The sequence below is a fragment of the Babylonia areolata genome, chromosome 28 (genome assembly GCF_041734735.1).
Source record: "Babylonia areolata isolate BAREFJ2019XMU chromosome 28, ASM4173473v1, whole genome shotgun sequence".
NCBI classification, from domain to species: domain Eukaryota; kingdom Metazoa; phylum Mollusca; class Gastropoda; order Neogastropoda; family Buccinidae; genus Babylonia; species Babylonia areolata.
In genome coordinates this window covers 2,187,732-2,210,522 of record NC_134903.1, presented here as the reverse complement: position 1 = coordinate 2,210,522, position 22,791 = coordinate 2,187,732, and the positions used below count along the sequence as shown (strand labels likewise).

The window sequence follows — 22,791 nt, the reverse complement described above, 5'->3', positions numbered from 1 at the left end:
AATGCTTAGAATGAATCCGATAAACACATAAGATAAAACAGAAACATATAAAATGAGTCACTAATAAATTTTTTCTCAAAAGATGAACGCTGCGCTGCCAAAGGCCATTTCCACCAGAACTGAACTGATGAGTGACATGGTTCTGGCTTTTCTTCTTCTTCTTCTGCGTTCACTCGTATGCACACAAGTGGGCTTTTACGTGTATGACCGTTTTTACCCCGCCATGTAGGCAGCCATACTCCGCTTTCAGGAGTGTGCATGCTGGGTATGTTCTTGTTTCCATAACCCACCGAACACTGACATGGATTACAGGATCTTTAACGTGCGTATTTGATCTTTTGCTTGCATATACACATGAAGGGGGTTCAGGCACTAGCAGGTCTGCACATATGTTGACCTGGGAGATCGGAAAAATCTCCACCCTTTACCCACAGGCGCCGTCACCGTGATTCAAACCCGGGACCCTCAGATTGACAGTCCAACGCTTTAACCACTCGGCTATTGCGCCCGTCAGCTGCCACTCCAATACAGGACTTTCTCCAAAAGGAAGATCCCTGTGTCTGCTAAAGGCTGTCAAAGTGTTAATACAAAAATCCTTAACTCTCTCTGCCCGATGTGCCCAGATCAAGGTCCTACTGTTTACAACTGTTTCAGATGCAGGACCCTGGTCGGGGCTTTAGAAAGTTCTGAATTTTTGGAGTGGCAGCTGACGGGCGCCATAGCTGAATGGTTAAAGCGTTGGACTTTCGATCTGAGGGTCCCGGGTTCGAATCACAGTGACGGCGCCTGGTGGGTAAAGGGTGGAGATTTTTACGATCTCCCAGGTCAACGTATGTGCAGACCTGCCAGTGCCTGAACCCCCTTCGTGTGTATACACAAGCATAATATCAAATACGCACGTTAAAGATCCTGTAATCCATGTCAGCGTTCGGTGGATTACGGAAACAAGAACATACCCAGCATGCACACCCTCAAAAGCGGAGTATGGCTGCCTACATGGCAGGGTAAAAACGGTCATACACGTAAAAGCCCACTCGCGTATATACGAGTGAACATGGGAGTTGAAGCCCACGAATGCAGAAGAAGAGGAGTGGAAGGTGATTTGCATAATGACATGAAAAGCGAAGAGCATCACTCAGTGACTGACCCCTCTGCATGTAGCTGGGCCACACGAAGGGGGTGTGGGGCAGGGCCAGGTACACACTTTCCCGTGTGTGCAGCATCAGCTGGGGGATGTTGTTCCTCGCAATGCACTCCCGGATATACTGAAACACACACACACACACACATGAGGGACTCTCCCGGATATACTGAAACACACACACACACACACACACGTGAGGGACACTCTCAGACATAGTGAAACACACATACATGTATACATGAGGAACACTCCCCGATATACTGAAAAACACACACATACACACACACACACAAACACATACATGTACACACACACACACACACACATACAAACACCCACACCCACACACCCATACAAACACACACACACAAACAACCCCACACACACCCACACACCCCCCACAAAAAAAACACCACCACCTCCACCCTACCTTGTACTGGCTGATGGGCACCTCAGCCAGCAGGAATTGGTCCGCCCCGCACACCTTCAGGACGTACAGGTGCTTGTACTCCTCGATGCAGCGCTCGGCGTGCTCCCTCGTCATGCCCATGGTGCGGGAGCGGCGTCGGATGGTGTCGGAGATAATGTCGGAGGGGAGGGCGTCGTGCTTCACCTTGGCCGTGTACTTGGCACGGTCGTTGTTCTCCGACACCACCCACACGCACACTATCACACAGCCGTCTGGCGGGGAGAAGAAACAGGAGGTGTGTGAAACAAGATACTGTTTATGACATGAACAGTGTTTTTAAGGGACACACACTATCACACAGCCGTCTGGTGGAGAGAAGATATGAGGGGTTATGAAACAAGGTACTGTTTATGACATGAACAGTGTTTTTAAGGGACACACACTATCACACAGCCGTCTGGTGGAGAGAAGATATGAGGGGTTATGAAACAAGGTACTGTTTATGACATGAACAGTGTTTTTAAGGGACACACACTATCACACAGCCGTCTGGTGGAGAGAAGATATGAGGGGTTATGAAACAAGGTACTGTTTATGACATGAACAGTGTTTTTAAGGGACACACACTATCACACAGCCGTCTGGTGGAGAGAAGATATGAGGGGTTATGAAACAAGGTACTGTTTATGACATGAACAGTGTTTTTAAGGGACACACACTATCACACAGCCGTCTGGTGGAGAGAAGATATGAGGGGTTATGAAACAAGGTACTGTTTATGACATGAACAGTGTTTTTAAGGGACACACACTATCACACGGCCGTCTGGTGGAGAGAAGATATGAGGGGTTATGAAACAAGGTACTGTTTATGACATGAACAGTGTTTTTAAGGGACACACACTATCACACAGCCGTCTGGCAGAGAGAAGATATGAGGGGTCATGAAACAAGGTACTGTTTATGACATGAACAGTGTTTTTAAGGGACACACACTATCACACAGCCGTCTGGCGGAGAGAAGATATGAGGTCTATGGAAAACATGACAGTGTTTTTATGGGATGCACACAATCAAAGCCTGAAAGAAAAAAACAAGATGCATGCAAAACAGGATACTGTTTGTGACATGAAAGTGTATTCATGCAACAAATACTATCTCACAGCCGCCTGGTCAAAAGAAGAAATAAGGTCTATATCAAACAGGATACTGTTTGTTCTATATCAAACAGGACACTGTTTGGAACATGAAAGTGTTTTTAAGTGACAAATACCATCACACAGCCACCTGGTCAAAAGAAGAAACGAGGTTTATATCAAACAGGATACTGTTTGGAACATGAAAGTGTTTTTAAGTGACAAATACTATCACACAGCCACCTGGTCAAAAGAAGAAACGAGGTTTATATCAAACAGGATACTGTTTGGAACATGAAAGTGTTTTTAAGTGACAAATACAATCACACAACCGCCTGGTCATAAGAAGAAACGAGGTCTATGCAAAATACTATCACAGACTGTCTGGTAGAAAGAACAAACAAGACTGTAAAACAAGACAAGCGTTGTGACACATGAGTGTTTTTAAACTTTTCTCTCATTCTCTCACTGCTTTTTGTTGGTGTGGTTGTTGTTGTTTTCCTCATAAAACAAGAAACGAGAGGTGAAAAACACTGGTAGGCAGGAAAACAAAACAAAACATGGTGTGTGTGTGTGTGTGTGTGTGTGTGTACACATGTGTACGTATGTGTGTACTTTACATTTGTATTAGATTTTAAATACTGCTAAATAACTTGGTTTTAACTGTGTATACATGTCTATGTTTTAGTTCTGCATGATAATTATTTATGCATGTGTGTGACTGATTATTTTGTGATGCTTATATTAACTTAGCAGTTAAGCATATTTTCTTTTATACATGTATACATTTACACTGATATTGAATGACTGTGATCAGTGGGTGTTCATGATTGTGTGAGGTCCCACATTAACTTGGCATCTGAGCATTCTATTCCCTTTGTGTGTTCATACCATGCATCATTTATGTAGCGTACACCACACATGAATTTCTCTTCTTGAGATAATACAGTATTCTATATCTGTATCTGTATCGTGGCTCTGCAGTGTCGCAATGCACTCTCCCTGGGAGAAACAGCCAGAGTTTCACACAGAGAAATCTGTTGTAACAAACAGTAACCCAAACAATTCCAATACTACTTAAAACCCACCTCTTTCCAACATAGCCTCCCTCCCCTGCCTCTTCTTCGTCTTCAGTTTCTCAAGTTTAGAGTTATGCATGCATGTGAATGACTTGTGTGAAAGCTCTTTGATTTGTCTCTGCACAAGATTCAGCGCTATATAAATACTACATGTCATCAATCATCAATAACTATTTGTTATGAAACAAGGTCATAACTCTCCTTTCAAACACAGAATAATTCAAAAAGTTAGTTAACAATTTCAATAAAAATACATACACAAGTCTGAATTTCACATACAGAAAATCTGTTATGACAAATATCAAATATCTAATACGATACTAAACAAAACAAAAAAACATACAATACAACAGCCCATTACACTCCTCTCTTCTGACTGTGCGACACTGTACCTTCTGTGAACTTCTTGAGACTCTCCAACAAGTGTGGGGGTAGTTCTTTGGAGCCGTCTATCTCGGGGCTGTAGGCGTACATGGCACGCGCATGGTCCCCCCCACTGTCCCTCATGTCCACGATGTCCTTGCACGACTTGAGGACGTTACGACGAAAGGTCATGACCTCCAGGTCCTTGTTCTCGTTGAACTCATTCACTGGCATGCCGATCAGCATACCTGAAAGAGGGGAGAAAATTGAAAGAAATTTGATTTTTTTTTTTGTATGTAAGACAGTTGTACTGTATTGTATTGTATTACTAATTTTCATCACAACAGATTTCTCTGTGTGAAATTCGGATTGCTCTCCCAAGGGAGAGTGTGTCGTAACACTGAGAGCGCCACCCATTTTTTTGTATTTTTTTCCTGCATGCAGATTTGTTGTTTTTTTGTTTTCCTATTGAAGTGGATTTTTCTACAGGATTTTGCCAGGGACAACCCTTTAGTTGCCATGGGTTCTTTTACATGTGCTAGGTGCATGCTGTACACGGGACCTCGGTTTATCGTTTCATCCAAATGACTAGTGTCCAGACCTCCACTCAAGGTCTAGTGGAAGGGTAGAAAATACTGGCCACTGTGCCATGATTCGAACCAGTGTGCTCAGATTCTCTCGCTTCCTAGGCGTTACCTCTAGGTCATCACTCCAGTTGTGTCCAACTATCATATGACCATCAGAACAGCAGAGGAGGCAACTGCTGTCCCAACTTTCTGGGCTAGAATTTGATCATAATGGAGAATGTCTTGCCCAAGTTACATCCCCACTCTATCGGCCAAGAGGGTTTTAGGACAGGTCGCCATTTGGATGGTTCCCAAAGACCAACTAGCCCCCAAAGCTGCTGCACTAAGAGCCAGTGCAGTCTTGCCTTCTAGTTTGAGAGTCATGCTCATAGTTCTTCTGAAAAGGCTAAGCTGTAAATGACTTCCCATTGTAATGAAGAAACCACTGATCATACACTGGTACAGCTCTCACACTGCTGTTGGCCCAAATGTAAGCTTTTGTCAATCTGTGTTTGAAAATTAAACAGTCCTAAAAGCAAAAAGGTAAAGAAAAAGAGAGTATACATATAATGCATCAATTAATAATACAAGTATAACAGTGTCTACATATACCTTCATAAGTCTGTCTACATATATTTTTATTTTTATAAGTCTGTCTACATATATTTTCATAAGTCTGTCTGTCTGCATACATTTTCATAAGTTTGTCTTTGTTAGTTCATATACTTTTATAAGTACACTTACCAACTAATATTACAAGTATAACAGTGTCTTAGTTATATCATTTAATTTGTAATAATCATTGCAAAATTCCAATTTATTGTAATGGTTTACAGTGGGAATATGAACCTATTTATAGATAAATATGTTTCAGTTTCAGTTTCTCAAGGAGGTGTAACTGCTTTCGGACAAATCCGTATGCCACACCACATCTGCTATGCAGATGGCTGACAGCAGCATGACCCAACGCTCTATCCAGGCCTCCAGTTCTTGCATGTATATTTGTGTACCTATCCCTGGAGATTTCTTCTCCCGAATTTTGCCAGAGGACAACACTCTCCGTTCTTTTTCACTGTGCCAGTGTGCATGCTGCACACAGGACCTCGGTTTACAGTCCCATCCGAAGGACAAGACGCTCAGTTCGATTTCCCGTCAAACGTGGGAGAAAGGGCGAGAGCAGGATTCGAACCCAGACCGTCATGGACTCTGAATTGGCAGTTGAGCGTCTAGACCATTCTGCCACCTTCCTCCTTATAGTTACATGGATTGATATTAATCGAACCACAAGAGGAAATCAGGGGAAACAGGAATCTGTTGGCTAGAGACACATTTTGACATTTTACAGATGTTACTACTGACTAAAAAGACCAAACATTAAAAAAAATTTTTTTACAAGTACACTTCACTCACTGAAGACAAATTCTGAAATAAAGTTATAGAGCAGAGAGTCACTCCATCAGTCAGTGACATCAGAGGGTAAATCACTTCTGAATATACTCTAAAAAGAAAACTATGAGACCAAAACTCATCCATATGCCATGTTTCACTTGGTCCATGTTATTTTTCCTGAGATACGTTCCTTCAACAGCCTTCAGTAATTTCAATTTGCATTCTATAGTATTTATTAGAATTTTAACAATGAAAATGTAGAATATGGCACAGAAAGTCTTCATGAGCAGCCACTATGACACGAAGCAAAATAATTTGGATTTCATCAAAAGTGATGATGATTTTAATCCAGACAGTGACCGAGGTAAAGATTAATCTCCTGTCGCCTTGCCAAGTCTGAGACAACTCTCTACAAATAAAATTAGAGCAGTCCTTTTTTGTCCCACTGCTTGTTTTCTAACCAGTCATTCCAGGCAGCTTCAGGCCTGAAGTGCTGTTGGCCAGAGGCACCAGAGTACGGAATGGATTACAAAATAAAAACAATTAAAGAATCCAGACATGAACTAAGCATTCCTGTCAGCAGTATCTCCATAAATAATTTGCCCTGGAAAGAAAACTGCATCCATGACTATGCATCAACAATATTTAAGAAGTGAAGAATTCAGAAATTAAAAGCAATACCACTGATGCTGACAATGAGGAAGTGACAATATTTCAAATAAAAATAGTTATTAAAAGAAAGAAAAAAAGCAACAAACCAAACAAACCAGCCAAACAGTATTTTTCACCTGCCCTGCACAGTTTACACATTTCAAACTGAAGACAATTTATTCAGATAGGCCAAAACCCCTACCTAACGGAATGTAAACTAGGTACAATAATAATCATAACTCACCTATTTCAACTGGGTACAATAATAATCACAACTCACCTATTTCAACTGGGTTTCAACTGGGTACAATAATAATCATAACTCACCTATTTCAACTGGATACAATAATAATCACAACTCACCTATTTCAACTGGGTACAATAATAATCACAACTCACCTATTTCAACTGGGTACAATAATAATCACAACTCACCTATTTCAACTGGGTACAATAATAATCACAACTCACCTATTTCAACAGGGTACAATAATAATCATAACTCACCTATTTCAACTGGGTACAATAATAATCACAACTCACCTATTTCAACTGGGTACAATAATAATCACAACTCACCTATTTCAACTGGGTACAATAATAATCACAACTCACCTATTTCAACTGGGTACAATAATAATCACAACTCACCTATTTCAACTGGGTACAATAATAATCATAACTCACCTATTTCAACTGGGTACAATAATAATCATAACTCACCTATTTCGACTGGGTACAATAATAATCACAACTCACCTATTTCAACTGGGTACAATAATAATCATAACTCACCTATTTCAACTGGGTACAATAATAATCATAACTCACCTATTTCAACTGGGTACAATAATAATCATAACTCACCTATTTGAACTGAGTACAATAATAATCATAACTCACCTATTTCAACTGGGTACAATAATAATCATAACTCACCTATTTCGTAGTTCAGCATCTTCTCTTCACGGTTGCCCAGAGGCTCCATGATCTTCAGGATGGGCTGAAAGAGGCGGAGGTCACACAGCCGCCGTGTCTCGTCGTAGAACTCTTCCCGCTCAGCATCCTGGGTAATGGCCACAAAGATGTAGGACTCCGGCTCACTCAGCTTGGCGTACAGCGGGTACTTCTTGGCCTCCATCCACAGGTTGGCCTTGATCACCTCCAGGGTCGCATCCCGGTTGCACTCGCAGGGCACCAGCACGCCCGTAGGGAGGAGGCAGTCCACCACGATCTTGGAGGGCATCAAGTGGTGCCCCCATAGCTCTCCGGAACTGGGAGGCATGTTGCTGTCTGATCACTGACGTCCTGGTTGAGATGGTGTGGGCGGCAGTGGTGTGGCAGGCTTGAGACACCTTCCTGACTCTGGAGTCTTCCTTAGCATTCCATTGTCTGCAAATAACTGCGATGATGTTGATGGTGTACAATAAATGATGTTGAATATATTCCAAACTACAGGCGCATACATTTGACATTGTTGTTCATAGTCCCGCCAACCCCACTTGACCATATGTCAGGACTGACACACACACAGACACATAAAAAAAGGGCTTTGGATATGTCAGTAGTACTGGTAGTCTTTTCTTTAGATTTTCAATATTTCGTTTTAACTCCAAATGAGGGGGGGAAAAATCATCCTTCAATATCAACTCTGCTTTTCTTCACAATTGACAGAAAAATGAGAATGTGAAATCTGTCGTTTGCTCTATAATCTATTACATGACCAAAATAAACTTGCCGATTTCTTGTCACAGTTCATGCATGTTAGGTATCAATACCTGTGTTTTGCTAACCCACTGAACTCTGACAAAAACTTCATCATTTTAAATGGACTGGATCTTCTACAGTTGTGTAATTACACATGAAGGAGGGGAATGTATGTGTGTGTATGCGTTGGGGGTGGGGGGTGGGGTGTTAAACACAAGTGGGTCTGCAGATGTTTCACTAAACCTGTTATTTCATAGACAGAAAAATCTCCACTCTTAACTCAGTGAGTCAGTGATCCCCCCTGACTTTCATCACAGCCAACTCATTTGTATGGGTAACAAAACAAAATCACCTAAAAACAAATGTTAGAATTTATGAACTGACAACTTCTAAACAAATCAGTAACATAACGAGTTTTGGGGGGGCAAAACATACCTTCATCGGCCTTCTTATGCTATCATGCAGTGAGATGTTGAAAGTATCCATATTTTTTTGTTCGAAATTTGCACACAATGACTTGTATTTATGAACCCAGGAAAGCACAAAGAATTTGAAAAAGATTAAATTCAGAACGTTATATAGCCACGATAGGGCCCCTTCATCTAATTCTGTTGTCTGCCTTGTGACTGAGACGAAACTGGGTCAGACGCCATTGTTGACACGCACTGTTCACGTGAAAATAACACTCAGACTACTTGCGAGCACAACAACAAACACTGCATTTATTGGTTGCAGTGGAGAGTGGAAAGGTCTCTTCAGATATTCTTAGCTCATAACGTCATTATGGAAATTAGGTGCTACTCTCCAATTCAAAACTATCTAACGGGGCCCTTCATCTGAAAGGGTTGTGAACAGTGGGGCCCCCATCAGGCTTTTGTCCAGTGTTGAGTTCACCCACCAAGCACTGTAGAGACACAACACAGGACCTCTAATCAAAAAGAAAACTCAACTCTCTTACCAATCCAGCTGGTTCTTTATACTAGTAGTAGTTAGTAGTGGTAGTAGCAGTAGGATAAGGACAAAGCCAGCTTTGAAGCTTATTGTAAACAGTGCCTTCTTAAGTTCTTTCAATCTTTGTTTCATTTGAACACAAACATATTTTGGTAAAGATTTTGATCAAGTTTAACGTTCCATTTACAATTTATTTATTTGTCAAATTCTCTACAAATATTAAGAGTTTTGTAGAATTGTCCAGCTGATTCTTGAATGAGTTAGTAGATGGTGTTTGTTTCACATGAGGTGGCAGCTGATTCCAACTCTATTACTGAAGTAAAACTTTATGCATTAGTATTTGAACGTTGTACTTAAACAAAAATTTTCCCCTCAGTATTTCTTGTGAAACTGTACTGAGGTGCAGAGAACTCATTCCAAGACACATCAACATGACCAAACTAAAAGTTTATATGTCTCAATGAGATCAATATGTAGCCTTCTACAATTACAGGAAAATAATTCTAAATAAGTTATAACCTATCATTATAAGTCATGTGCCTACATCCGTGTACAAGCTTTTGTGGCTCTCCTCTGCATCCTCTCAAACTTTGCAACAGACTGTCATTCCAGATAAGGACACCACACTGAACAATTCCACACTCCAGGTGAGGTCCCACCAGAGCTTTAGATAGTTTTACAAAATTACCACGGTCAAGCAAAAGTTGTTTTAATCATGCCAATCATTTGATTTGCTTTATTTATGCAGACTTTATCAACAATGTGTTTGTAAGTATGGTCTGGCATTTTAACTTTTTTTTCTTCTTATTAACTAGTGCTTGTGCCTGAATAGATACCCTTGACACATACTACACATACAAAACTGTTTTGACTTCGGGTTCAAAATCTATCCGAGATCCAACTGTTACGTAGCATTCACTGCGAACTTTAGATTAAAGCTGGGAGTAACTCAGGTCTGACACAAAAAAATATCTTACTCATGTTACTGTCTTTCGTTCTTCAACTCGCTGTGCCGCCTGCCTTCGCTCACCCGTTTCTTACACTAGACCATTTGATTCTGTGTGGCATGTTTCATTTTGCTGTGAACGAATGAACAACTAGTTACATGATGTCATTTGTTTATCGTGATCTATGAACCGAGCGGTAAGTGCTCTGATCCGCAAATCTGGTGAGATCGTAGTATGACACCAAATTTCTCAGAAAGCGCTATCACAGAAAAATAAGAATGGTTATCGATGGTGACTGACCTATATAAAAAGGCGATGTTGACAGCATTCCTGCAGTGAAATAAGCACCTGACGAGGAAACATTTTGAGTTGTTATGAATTATTAAATCACTGATCAACAAAGCAGAAGCAGACACAGGAAACAGCTCTCTCAACAACTGACTTTCACTTCCGGTTTAAGGGCTTAAAGGGTTCAGTGCACAGACGTAGTCCGTGGGTTCAGTGTGCATCGTGACCTCGTTTGACCCCGTTCCAACCAGAAAGCGCGGGCTCTTTCGTTTCTGGATGAACGTTGGAAATTGTGTGTGTGTGTGTGTGTGTGTGTATGTGTGTGCAAGAGAGAGAGAAGGCTCATCTATAATGGCGTTACGTAACATGTGTTTTGCTCATGGCGCCCCGACTGTTTGATTTGTGATGCTTTAGCTCGGATTATCGTTCAGTTTTTAATGATTGTGCAATGGATGCACAGTGTTCAGTGTAAACTCCGAGAGAGAGGGATGGAGACAGGGAGAGAGTAGGTGTGTGTGAGTTTGTGTGTGAGTCAGGACTGAAGAAATTGAGGGGGTACCAATGGATGCAAGGTCCGTGAGGGAGCGTGTCGATACTCCCCCGTGTCAATACTCCCCCGCCGTACACACACACTCATACGTGTGTGTGTGTGTGTGTGTGTGTGTGTGTGCGTGTGTGTTGTCGTTGTTGTTGTTGTTGTCTTCTTCTTCTTCAGTTTAGCGTTTTTTTAGCCGTAAGTGTTATTTGACAAACATAGGGGGGAAAAGACGGCTACCGGTGACGGGGAAAAGTAACTGTTTATGTGTGTGTGTGTGTGCGTACGCGCGCACGCGTGCGTGCGTGTGTGTGTGTGCCAGTGTCAGCGTGTGTTGGATAATTATAATTGGTGAAATTTTGCTTAAAAAATGAAATTACAATAAAACATCCTTAGAACGGAATGCTAATGATAACAGTAAGCGAACTTGACTAATCAACAAAGATTTGAATCGGTATGATTAAGCATTAATAAGGAATATAATGTAATGCGATTAGCAACATATAAACAGGTAAAAAAGAATTAATTGTATGATTTATTTAACTTGAGGCATAAGGTTTCGAGGGGCGGGGGGGGGGGGGGGGTATGCGTCAGTGTCAGTTTGCATTGCATGGATTGTTCATGTTTTCGATTCTTTTTATTGATTGTTTTCACACACACACACACACACACACACACACACACACACACACACACAGCGTTTTGCCGCTGTAAGATTTAGCACGGATAATTCATGTTACATAATTTGTAGTACATAGAATAAAGAAGACAATTAATCAGTTGTGTGCAGCAAATGCCGCTCGTTGCATTTAAAAAAAACCCATATATTTTTGTTTCGTTTTTATCAGTTGATTATTTTCACACACACACACACACACACACACACACACAAGTTCAACGCCGGTACTTTCCGAAAGCCAGACCGAAAATCTCGTATAATATTGCCACTGACAATCCTTACAAACTATGTCGATATGCGTCAATTAGTTGATAACGTATCACCCCATAGAATATTGTTTTCGGAGATCTCCTGACACAAACTAACGAAATCAAACTCTAGTCTGGTCATGTCTACGATTCTGTATATTTACATGTATTACAAATTGTGAACCATCCTCACCCAACTTTTCTTTTTCCCGCACTGACATATCTTTACATTTCTCTCTCTCTCTCTCTCTCTCTCTCTCTCTCTCTCTCTCTCTCATAATATGTCTATTTGTCCATATCCCTATTACCCGTCGCCTTATTTGCTGTCTTTTATGTCTCTTACATCTGTGTTTTAAATTTTATCACTACTTTTCTGTGTTAATTTGACTTGAATCATTCATGTGTAGCATTCATGCTAGGGTTTTGTTGTTGTTGTTGTTGTTCCCTTGGTGTGTGTGTGTGTGTGTGTGTGTGTGTGTGTGTGTGTGTGTGCGTTACTCGCTTCCGTTTCGTACAGATGTGAGCGATGTTGTGTCTCTCTCAGTTTGACGCTGTGCTATACTTGTACATTATACATGTATTAAGTATTAAGTATAACATTTATATGCGTACATGTTTGTGTGTATCTTAGAACAACGGCAGATGTGCTGATGTCTTCACCGTTGGAAAATAAAGATTCGTTCATTCATTCATTCCCCCCCCCCTCTCTCTCTCTCTCTCTCTCTCTGTCCTTTTTGCCAGGATGAACTGAAACTGAATACTATTTATTGTTTGTTATATGTACATTCATTTGCGGATGAATTTCTTCAAGACTGTTTAAATATGTTTCCAGTGACATTTCTCTGATCAAACAACAAGCAGAGACATTGTCAAGTATCAAAATGTACTATGACTCAGTTGATTGTTGACTATTGGCACAAAGGGTAGTGAAGGTGGATGTTTCCTCTGATAATCAAAGGGCAGTAATTTCCAACTAAACCCAGTGGCTTTTTTACCCAAACGACATAATCCTTTGATTTCTCCACTTCACATGCAGCTTGACACGATGGTAAAGCATTGTTTGCTAATGAGTATACACGCTGAGAGCAGCTGAGTAACTTTAGTGATGTATCACACCTTTTCTTTTTGTCATGTAACGTCTTATGTTTGTACGATAATTATGTAAGATTTGCTTTTGTAAAAGGGGGGGGATAGGTACTAGGGGAACATAGGGGCGGGGATTGGTGGGTGGAGACCCTCCCCTCCCCTCCTTGTCACAGCAGTCCATGGACTGACCACAACGGACAGGAAAACAGATCGCAGAGACTCTGCCTTTTGACACACAGCCGACAGACCTGGAGGTAGCTGGCGAACTTCTTCAGTGCTGCACCACAATCACTCTCCACACAGCTGATGGGGAGAAGAAACAGCAATTGACACGAGTCTATTACCAACTGGAACCAGAGCTGTAGGTAACAGTCTGACGGGAGCTTTGACAAAGCAGTTCCATGTCAGTCATGGCGGTGTGAATGAACCAGTACACAGACATTCACCTCTATTACTTAGCAACACCTTCCAGTTTTAATTTGCGAACCAATTTCTCTGTCTCACACACACGTACCAATTTCTCTGTCTCTGTCTCACACACACTTACCAATTTCTCTCTCTCTGTCTCTCTCTCACACACGCACTCACACACACACTGTAATTGTTTATTTCTATATTATCCTTTCCCGACCCCCATTTCCCCTCCCCCCAGCCCCCATTAAAAAAAATTTCTTCTCTTTTTTTTCTGAGGGCAGGGTGTAAAAAAGCTGTATAACCTTATCCTTTTACCCTCAATAAAGATCATTTTGACTTGACACACACACACACACAGTCCCCTCCCTATTTTCATGACTGTCTTGTCTGTCTGTCTCTCTGTTAACACACACACACACACACACACACCTCTGCGCACGCGCCCGTGTGTGTGTGTGTGTGTGTGTGTTTCCTTTTTTTTCACGTCTTGCCTGTCTCTGGGTTTCGCTCGATCTGGGCCTCAGCCTCTCTGTCTGTCTGCCTTTCTGTGTGATTGGTTCTAATTTCTGTTTTTGTGCTTCTCTATCTGTATATCTCTCTCTCTGAATAAAGGATCGCCATCGTTTTCTCTCTGATCTACATACATGTATACATCTGTGCGTGCGTGTTACGGTTCTACGGTAACTATGACAACAGACAGCGCAGATCAGCCTCCACTAGACACTTTCTGAGAGAGCTGAGCTCAACATGTAGTGTGCCTGTCTGAACCTCGGCAGACAGGCAGTCCTGAGTTCACAAAGGGTTTGTGTGTGTTTGTGTGAGTGTGCGTAGCGATGCCTAAGGCTCAGTTAAACCTCCCCCACCCCATGTGTACATAGCACCACTTCACCAGAGGACATAGATCTGAGTGAGGATCAAGGGCCTGAAGAGGCCACCTCCTCCAGTGAATCTCCACCGATTGAAATGACCGCCACATCAGACTTTATTCAGAAGACTTATTCTTGCTCATTGGTAGAAATTTTGGCATGGTCAGATGACGGGCGCAATAGCCGAGTGGTTAAAGCGTTGGACTGTCAATCTGAGGGTCCCGGGTTCGAATCACGGTGACGGCGCCTGGTGGTTAAAGGGTGGAGATTTTTACGATCTCCCAGGTCAATATATGTGCAGACCTGCCAGTGCCTCAACCTCCTTCGTGTGTATATGCAAGCAGAAGATCAAATACGCGCGTTAAAGATCCTTTAATCCATGTCAGCGTTCGGTGGGTTATGGAAACAAGAACATACCCAGCATGCACACCCCCGAAAACGGAGTATGGCTGCCTACATGGTGGGGTAAAAACGGTCATACACGTAAAAGCCCACTCGTGTGCATACGAGTGAACGCAGAAGAAGAAGGCATGGTCAGACCTCTTAGTGTATAGATTTCAGTGCTTAGGTAACATAGACAAAAACATAATCACAGAAAAATACTTTGATCAAAACGACGCACAGATAAAGCCAGGAAACCCGCTACAGAAGACACACCTTGGCATTCCCAGTCTCTTTCAGCAAACGTCAAGAAAATAACACCACGTGCCTTTTTCAATGAACGAAAGGACATCACACTCACGCTGTACCTGAAGTACAGAACAAACAGCCAAGTCACAGTGTCTTCCCCAGATAGTGGCCGAACCCGCACACGTGCAACGTCAACCGTCTGTGTCACTACATCCGTGCTGAACAGACTGTCACAACTGATCTGCAGGAACTGTCCACTACCCAAACCAGCTTCCTGAGCCAGGTCATGTTCATCAGCGAGGATATAAAAACTTCTACGAAAAACGAACTTCGGCCAATAATAACCGACAAATATGAAGAACTGAAACTGAAACAGCACATCCAAACGTTAGAAAAACTGAAACAGCACATCGAAACGTTAGAAAAACTGACAGCACATCGAAACGTTAGAAACACGGTTAGCCAGTGTTGAAAAACAACACATCGAAACGTTAGAAACACGCTTAGCCAGTGTTGAAAAACAGCACATGGAAACGTTAGAAACACGGAAAGCCAGTGTTGAAAAACAAAATACACAGCTACAGAAGGAAAACCAGTCACTCAAAACACAAATGGGGACAGTGCAAGCAACCATCAAAAAGATGAAACCAAAACCAACCACGAACACGGACAACCAGAGACTCCCCATTGAAGCCACAGCTTAACAGGTCAAAGCACACTCGAAGCCCTCTCAGACAATGCAGACAAGCAATGAAAATGAAATTGTGAAGGAAAACACACAATCCACTACCCATATCACACCTACAACCCCCACAGATACACACCAACCACCCACAGAAACCAGCCAGATAAACCCCTCTCCAGTTCCAGCCCACATCCAAGACACTTTCCTCAAAACAACATCACTACAGCAAACAGCTTCTCAGTGTTGGGGGAAGACACACTGCCTGAGGAGACACCCACCAACTCCAACAAAGATACGAAAGTAGACACAAAATCCAAAACCACTACTCCCAGCCCAACCACCACCAACAAACGCTCTACCCGGGAAATTCTATGTAACACACAGATAAATAAAAATGCATCCGCTATACTGATTGGGGCCTCCAGTATACGGGCTATTGATGCACAGAAACTGTTCCAAAAAGGCCATATTATGTGTCAAAAAGTGCATGTGCCAGGTATGACTGTTGGTGACATGCACGAGTGGTTACGCAATCCACCAACCCATCCCTCCATCCACTTGGTCACTGTGCATGTCGGAGTCAACAGCTGCCCCAACGGCCAGGTCACAGAGAGGGAGTGGTCAGACGTGATCACTCTTTGCCGACAAGTGTTTCCCCCAGCGCTGGTACGCCACAGCTCAATCATCCCGGCTCAGGGTCGACATAACTTCAACAACACCATCCTCCCCTCCAACAGGCACTTGGCAGCAGCCTGTGAGATACTTGGTGCTGTGTTCATCAACATCCGCAGCACCTTCACAGCCAGGTCCGGAGCCCCTCGACTGGACCTGTACAAAGACATCAACCAGCCCAGCCCCAAAGGGACAGCTAAACTAGCTGTCAACTTGAGTGTTGACAACGAGCGGTCATCTGGAACGTCTGCCTCTTGGTCGTCAGACAGTGACCGTCTAGACATCCCCCATCGTGATGCACGTCCACGCACATGGCAACCTCGCCGTCGGCAGGGGCCGCAAAGGAGACCTGCCTTCCCCAATCCCCCGCCACCCACTTACCACCAGCCACCCCCACCATCCCTGTACCACTACCCCCCTTTGGTCCCTAATCCCAAATCCCCCATCCTCCTCCCTCTGTCCACCCCCATTATCCACCACGAGGGGCACTTCCACTGCCAACAGACGGGAACGCCACAGGGCGGGACGTTCCTGACTGTCACCCAGGCAACGCCAGTGTTCCTTGACCGCCGCCTGCCTCCTGTGTGCACAGCACAGCAGACCGCAATGTGTTAACACTGAGGACTGCATTAGTATGTGTGTGCAGGTGAATGTATGTGTGCGAGGACGAGTGCGAAATGAGTGCGCATAACTGAGTGTAAGCGAGCGTGAATGTAGCGAGAATGCGTGAATTTGTATGACCCTTGTCGCTGAACTCTGTCTTCAAGTGCCGAGGTTTTTTGGTGCGTACAATCTGACACTTCCTTTCTGTCGTTTCTACAGAGTTGCGCGACCGTATTCCCTTGTGGAGTGTTTTGATTCCTTATACTCCCTTTCCTCTTGTTTCTTCATTACTACCTCCCTCTTACTCTCTTCGTTCTCCCTCTCTCTCCCTCAAAATCAACCGTGATCAATTTCTGTGATCATTTCTGCGAATCAACTAAATACACACCTGTCCACAATAGCTAAGAAAACTGTCACCACAGATTACACAAAATTGCATGACCTTGAAAATTAAATTTATATTGTCAGGATAAAAACAGCTTAGTTGAAGTAAATATTCCACCCATAACAGTACTTGAAGTCTATAACTACCTTATCCACCTAAAACAAACAGGAACACGCGGACTGGATGGCATCGACAGCAGTATCAGTATCAGTGTCAGTAGCTCAAGGAGGCGTCACTTCTTTCGGTCAAATCCATATACGGTACACCACATCTGCTAAACAGATGCCTGACCAGCAGCGTAACCCAACGCGCTTAGTCAGACCTTGAGAAAAAAAAAAGGAATTAAAAAAAAAAAAAGAAATAAAAAAAAATTAATAACAAAAAAGAAAAAAAAGAACAAATAATAAATTAATTAAATTAAATTAAAAATTAAAATAATTAATAATTAAATAAAAAAGAAGAAGATAAATACATAAAAAATACTACTTCTGATAATAATATTATAATAGATAAATACATAAAAATACTACTACTAATAATAATAATATTCAAAAGGCGCAAAATCTTGATTAAGTCAACTCTATGCGCGCGCGCACACATACACACACACACACACTCACACATACACACACACACACACACACTCACACACACACACACTCACACACAAAGATGATGATAAATGAGCAGATAAATGTAATTGAACATGCAGACACACGTTCACACACACACACACACACACACACACACACACACACACACACACACACACACACACACACACACAACAGATAGGCAACAAACATGCAGTTTCACAGATATGAAAGCACAATCAAATACACATAAACGTACATGAGCACCAACACACACACACACACACACACACACACACACACACACACACACACACATTACCCTGCAACCACCCCCCCCCCCCCCCGCCCCCTCCTCCACACACTAATTTCTAGGCTACACATCGCAGCTTCCACCACACACACACACACACGCGCGCGCGCGCGCGCGCGCACACACACACGCACGCACACTTACTTGTACAAGCACACGCACATACGCCCATATCCCCCACCCCAACCCCCACACACATATATACAATGTGCACACCCGCACGTTCCAATATTCCTTTGCTCCCACAGTGTAGACATGCATACACACACCGTCCTTTCTAAACAGGCCGTTCTGAGTTCTCTCTCTCTCTGCCTCTGTCTGTCTGTCTGTCTGTCTCTCCTCCCCGCGCCCTTTCCCTCGCCCCTCCCCCCTTCCGCTGCCCCTCCCCCCCTCCCCCCAATAAAAAGAGATGTTTGAACAAACGAAGAATTGTCTCATTGAGTCCAGTGCCAGTCTGATTCAGAACTGTGGTTTCACTGCAGTCCGGGAACCGCCTTGATGAAGCAGACACAAGTCTCTCAGAGCAGTGTGAATGAACCAGTATAGTCCTTTCACCTCTCTCTACACTCAGCAACACTTTGCCGACAGGTATTCACTAGGTTACGCAGGTTAAAGATCTGCTCCGTGGTACTCCTTCCTTCACGGAAACTGGCGTGTCCGGTGAAGCTTGAGGCTGGACAGCACTTGCTGACCACACGAGTGAGGGTGACCATTGTCCTGCAGCGTGTCAACTGCTTGGAGCGAGGTCGCTGTGAAGGTTTGACAAACAGACTGAGTGACGTCACTCGGGGCTTTACGTAATGGGGCTGGGTGGTCAGTGGAGTGAAGAACTGTCGGTAAAGGGTTGTTGGGTGTCGATAGGTGAAGGTATTGAACTGGTTCATTCACACTGCACTGAAAGCCTTGGGTGTGCTTCATGAAGGCGGTCCTCACATCAATGCAAACAGAGCTCTGATTCCACCTGGTATTGAACTCCAGCAGTTCTTCTCCTCTCTCCACTCTGTGAAGAGTCAATGGGGCGCCGCACAAAAGAACTGTTCATCAGTTTCCTCCAGGTCTGTCGGTTGTGTGTCAAAACCTGGGTCTCTGCTAAACTGTTTTCCTGTCTCTTGTGAATGCGTGGTGAAGTGGTGTGCCCAGTCATCGGACTGGTCTGAAGTAGGAGACGCCTGTTCATTCGTTTAAACAGCCCGGCTCTAAAACGTTTCACACACAAACAAGAGCCAGTCTTTGTGACAGTCCCCGATACACCTGACTCCGCTCACAAAGGCCCTGGACCTTCTATAAAAGTGAGACCCCAATCTGCAACCCCTCAGAACTCAGCCCATTTCCAACAAAACGGAACCTTCGCCGAACCAAGACATACCCAGCCCTAACAACCTGAAACCCTTGAGGCGTCAGCCAACAGGCCGATACATCAAACTATACTGCCGCTTCCAACTTCACTGCTCTGTTCGTGAAGAAACATTTCTGAAAGGTACGTCTTTCCTTTCTTTCCCCTATCCCCCTCTTTCTCTTTTCCTCCTCTCTCTCTCTCTTTTCTTCTTCTTCTTTCCCTTGTGAAATCTTTTTTAAGCCATTCCATTTTTGTGAAAAAGCTATTAATTTTTCTTCCTTCCTTTAAAAGAAATTGAAAATTAACAGTGTGTTTATATTCAGATATTCATTCTCTGAACGTTATCATTAAGAGGTACTTCGTTATGTGTATCTATTTATCAAAAGAAATATATCACCTAGTTCCCGAAAACGTTTTATTTTATATTTTATTATCATTAAAAAAAAAATAAATAAATAAATACACAAACAACAACCTGATTATTCACAAGGTGATACACGATATTAACAACCTTGGTTTTTCCGTTTTTGTGACCAGAATAATTATCAACAGATTCTATTTGTGCACATATGTATAAAACAAAGATAGTTCGCTTTATGGATGTTCTTACTAAGATAATTGTCACAATTTTCTGTGTGTACTTAAGAGAAATAGCTCGTTTTGCACATGGAAATAAATACATATGCTTAGATGGGAAAAAAATTCCTCGGTTACCAGTAGGAAAATTTTAACCCCCATATAAAAAAAAATTTCAGGAGGAAAAATTTTTCCCCTTTTTTCCCCCTTTCCATTTTTTGGTGGTGTTTAGGGCCCCTTTTGGGGGATTTAGTTTAGGGGGCTTTCCCACCCCCCTTTGGAACGCCCCTTTGCCCTTAAAATTTTTTTTGGGGGAAAACCTTTTTTTCCCTTTCCCCCTTGGGGTTTAAAAATTTTAAAAGAACCAAAGGAGACAAAAAAACCCCGAGAAAGGTGCTGAAATTTTCAAGGGGATAAAAAAAATCGTGCTGGAATTTCTCTTTCCAAAAAATTTCCCGGGGTTTGTGACAAGGTTTTAAAATTTGGGCGTGTTTGGGGTTTTTGTTTTTTTCTTCTTCTTTTTTTCTCTCTTCTTTTCTTTCTCTCTCTCTCTCTCTCTTTTTCTTTCTTTTTTTTCTTCTTTTTTTTCTTTTTTTTCCCTTTTTAAACTTTTTTTTTTAATGAGGGGAAAGGGTTGGGCAGTTTTTTTGAAAACCCCCCCCCTTTGCGGGGTAGGCCCCCCTAAAGGGGTTTTTTTTTTTTTATGTTTACGGGGTTTTCCAAAAAAAAAAAAAGAAAAAGGGAAAAGAAAAAAAAAACCGATGCATAAAAGTAAAATTTTTTTTCGGTGGAAGGGGTAAGGGAAAATCGACAAGAGTACAGCTCAAAATCTTTGTTTAAAAAAAGGTTTTGGGAAAAGTTTTTCTAATTTAAAAAAGTGAAAAAACCCCCAAACAAGGTAAATTTTGTAATTTCCAAAAATGGGAAAGCCACAAAACCCACCCACACACACACCAATTTAATTTTTACTTTTTTTAATTAAAATTTTGTTGAGGGTGTGGGTTTTTTTTGTTAAAAATTTAAAAAAAGATTTCAAAAGGGGTGCGGGAAAGGGGGGGGGAGGCTTTTTCCCGCGGGGGGATTTTTGTAAAATTTCCGGGGGGTTGGGGGGTTGGGGGGGGGGGGGGGGGGCCCGTTGTCTTTTTTTTTTTTCTTTTTGTTTTTTTGGGGAAAAGAAATGTTTTAAAAGTGATTTTTAAAACCCGGGTTTCCCTTTCTTTCCCGGGTTTTTAAAACCCAAAAAAAAGGATTCGGGTTCCTTTTGGAATTTTGAAAAAAATCGAAAATTTCAAATACCCGTTTTTTTCGTTTGCATTAATTTTTTCAACGGCTCCAAAAAGTGGTTTTTTTTGGGGGCTAAATTTTAGGGCGGAAAGGTGACATAAATTTCTTTCCCCTTGGCCCAGGGCATTCTCACAACACGAAAGGGGGCAATCTCTTTAATTCCCAAAAAGTTGAAAAAATTTGTGGGCAAAAAAAACCTTTTCACGCCTTTTTGGTCCGAAATTTTTTTCCCCGGTGGGCGGTGTTTGCAGGGGCTTAAAGCAGTTCGTCATGCTTTTTCCGGGTTGGTGGGTTTATGAGTTTGTGTTTGTTGCCCCCCCACGAAAAAAAGTCGAATGGGGGGAAATTTTTTCCCCCTATAATTTCTGTTTACAACTTTTCCCGTGTTTCACAAAAGCTTTGAACGATATCAATAAAGAAATGACAGTTGTTGTTGTTGTTTTTTTGTTTGTTGTTGTTGTTTGTTGTTTTCACATATATTGAGTAAATTCAATGCTTCACCAACGGCATGACGATAGATATACTTATTTATTTGGATGTGTGTGCATCGTGTATAAATCTTTCGGTTTCATTACATGTGTGTGTGTGTGTGTGTGTGTGTGTGTGTGTGTGTGTTGGGTTTTTTTGTTTGGTTGGTTGTTTTTTTTTGCATGGTTAGTGTGTTACGCAATTACAAGTGTGTCAGTGAGCATGCGTGGGCGCGAATAAGCGTGGTGTGAGTGTGTTTGTGCGTGCAAAGAAAAAGAGAATGGGACACGTACAAGAATGTCTTTGTGCTCTCAGTGAGTTTTGTGTCAGTGTGTGTCAGTGTGTGTCAGTGTGTGTGTGTGCTTGTGCTTGTTTTACGCCCTTGCGATCAAGCTGTCCTTCTTCTATAAGAACATGATAAAATCTGCAGCCTGCAGACGGCCGGTCTAAAACAAATATGATTCCATCGTTCAGTTCTCCGATTCCAGTATTCCATTCTATTCTACTTCAGCTCGCTAACATTCCATATTGATGCCTAGAACTCACCACCTCATCACCACTGTTTTCAGGCTTCCCCAGCTTGTCAGGCGTGTCCACGGACTCCTGAAGGACCCCTCGCACTAACCCGCTCCTGCAGAGGACGCTCCCACCCCACCCACCTCAACACCACAACGTCTGTCAGCACAATGTCCTGGGGCAGCACTTGGGGCAGCTCGGGAGGCAGCGAATCGGATCACACCCCCTCCTCGTGGGGATCATGGAGGTCTGAGCCAGACGATGTGTTCATCT

At 42.6% G+C, this 22,791-nt stretch overlaps 1 protein-coding gene across 2 annotated transcripts in view; it reads right to left on the bottom strand.

Annotated features, from left to right (window-relative positions):
* LOC143302109 (phosphatidylinositol 4,5-bisphosphate 3-kinase catalytic subunit alpha isoform-like) overlaps positions 1-10,774 on the bottom strand; it is a 43,521-nt gene extending 32,747 nt beyond the window's left edge. The window contains exons 1-5 of one of the 2 annotated variants that reach the window (XM_076616643.1): positions 10,642-10,774; positions 7,676-8,138; positions 4,160-4,378; positions 1,575-1,825; positions 1,148-1,265 (exon numbers count right to left, since the gene is read on the bottom strand). In XM_076616643.1, the coding sequence (XP_076472758.1) occupies positions 1,148-1,265; positions 1,575-1,825; positions 4,160-4,378; positions 7,676-8,021 (934 nt within the window). In that variant the 5' untranslated portion in view covers positions 8,022-8,138; positions 10,642-10,774. The remainder of the gene's footprint in view (positions 1-1,147; positions 1,266-1,574; positions 1,826-4,159; positions 4,379-7,675; positions 8,139-10,641) is intronic. The other variant, XM_076616642.1, reaches the window with a different exon arrangement.
* Between the last annotated feature and the right edge of the window lie 12,017 nt (positions 10,775-22,791).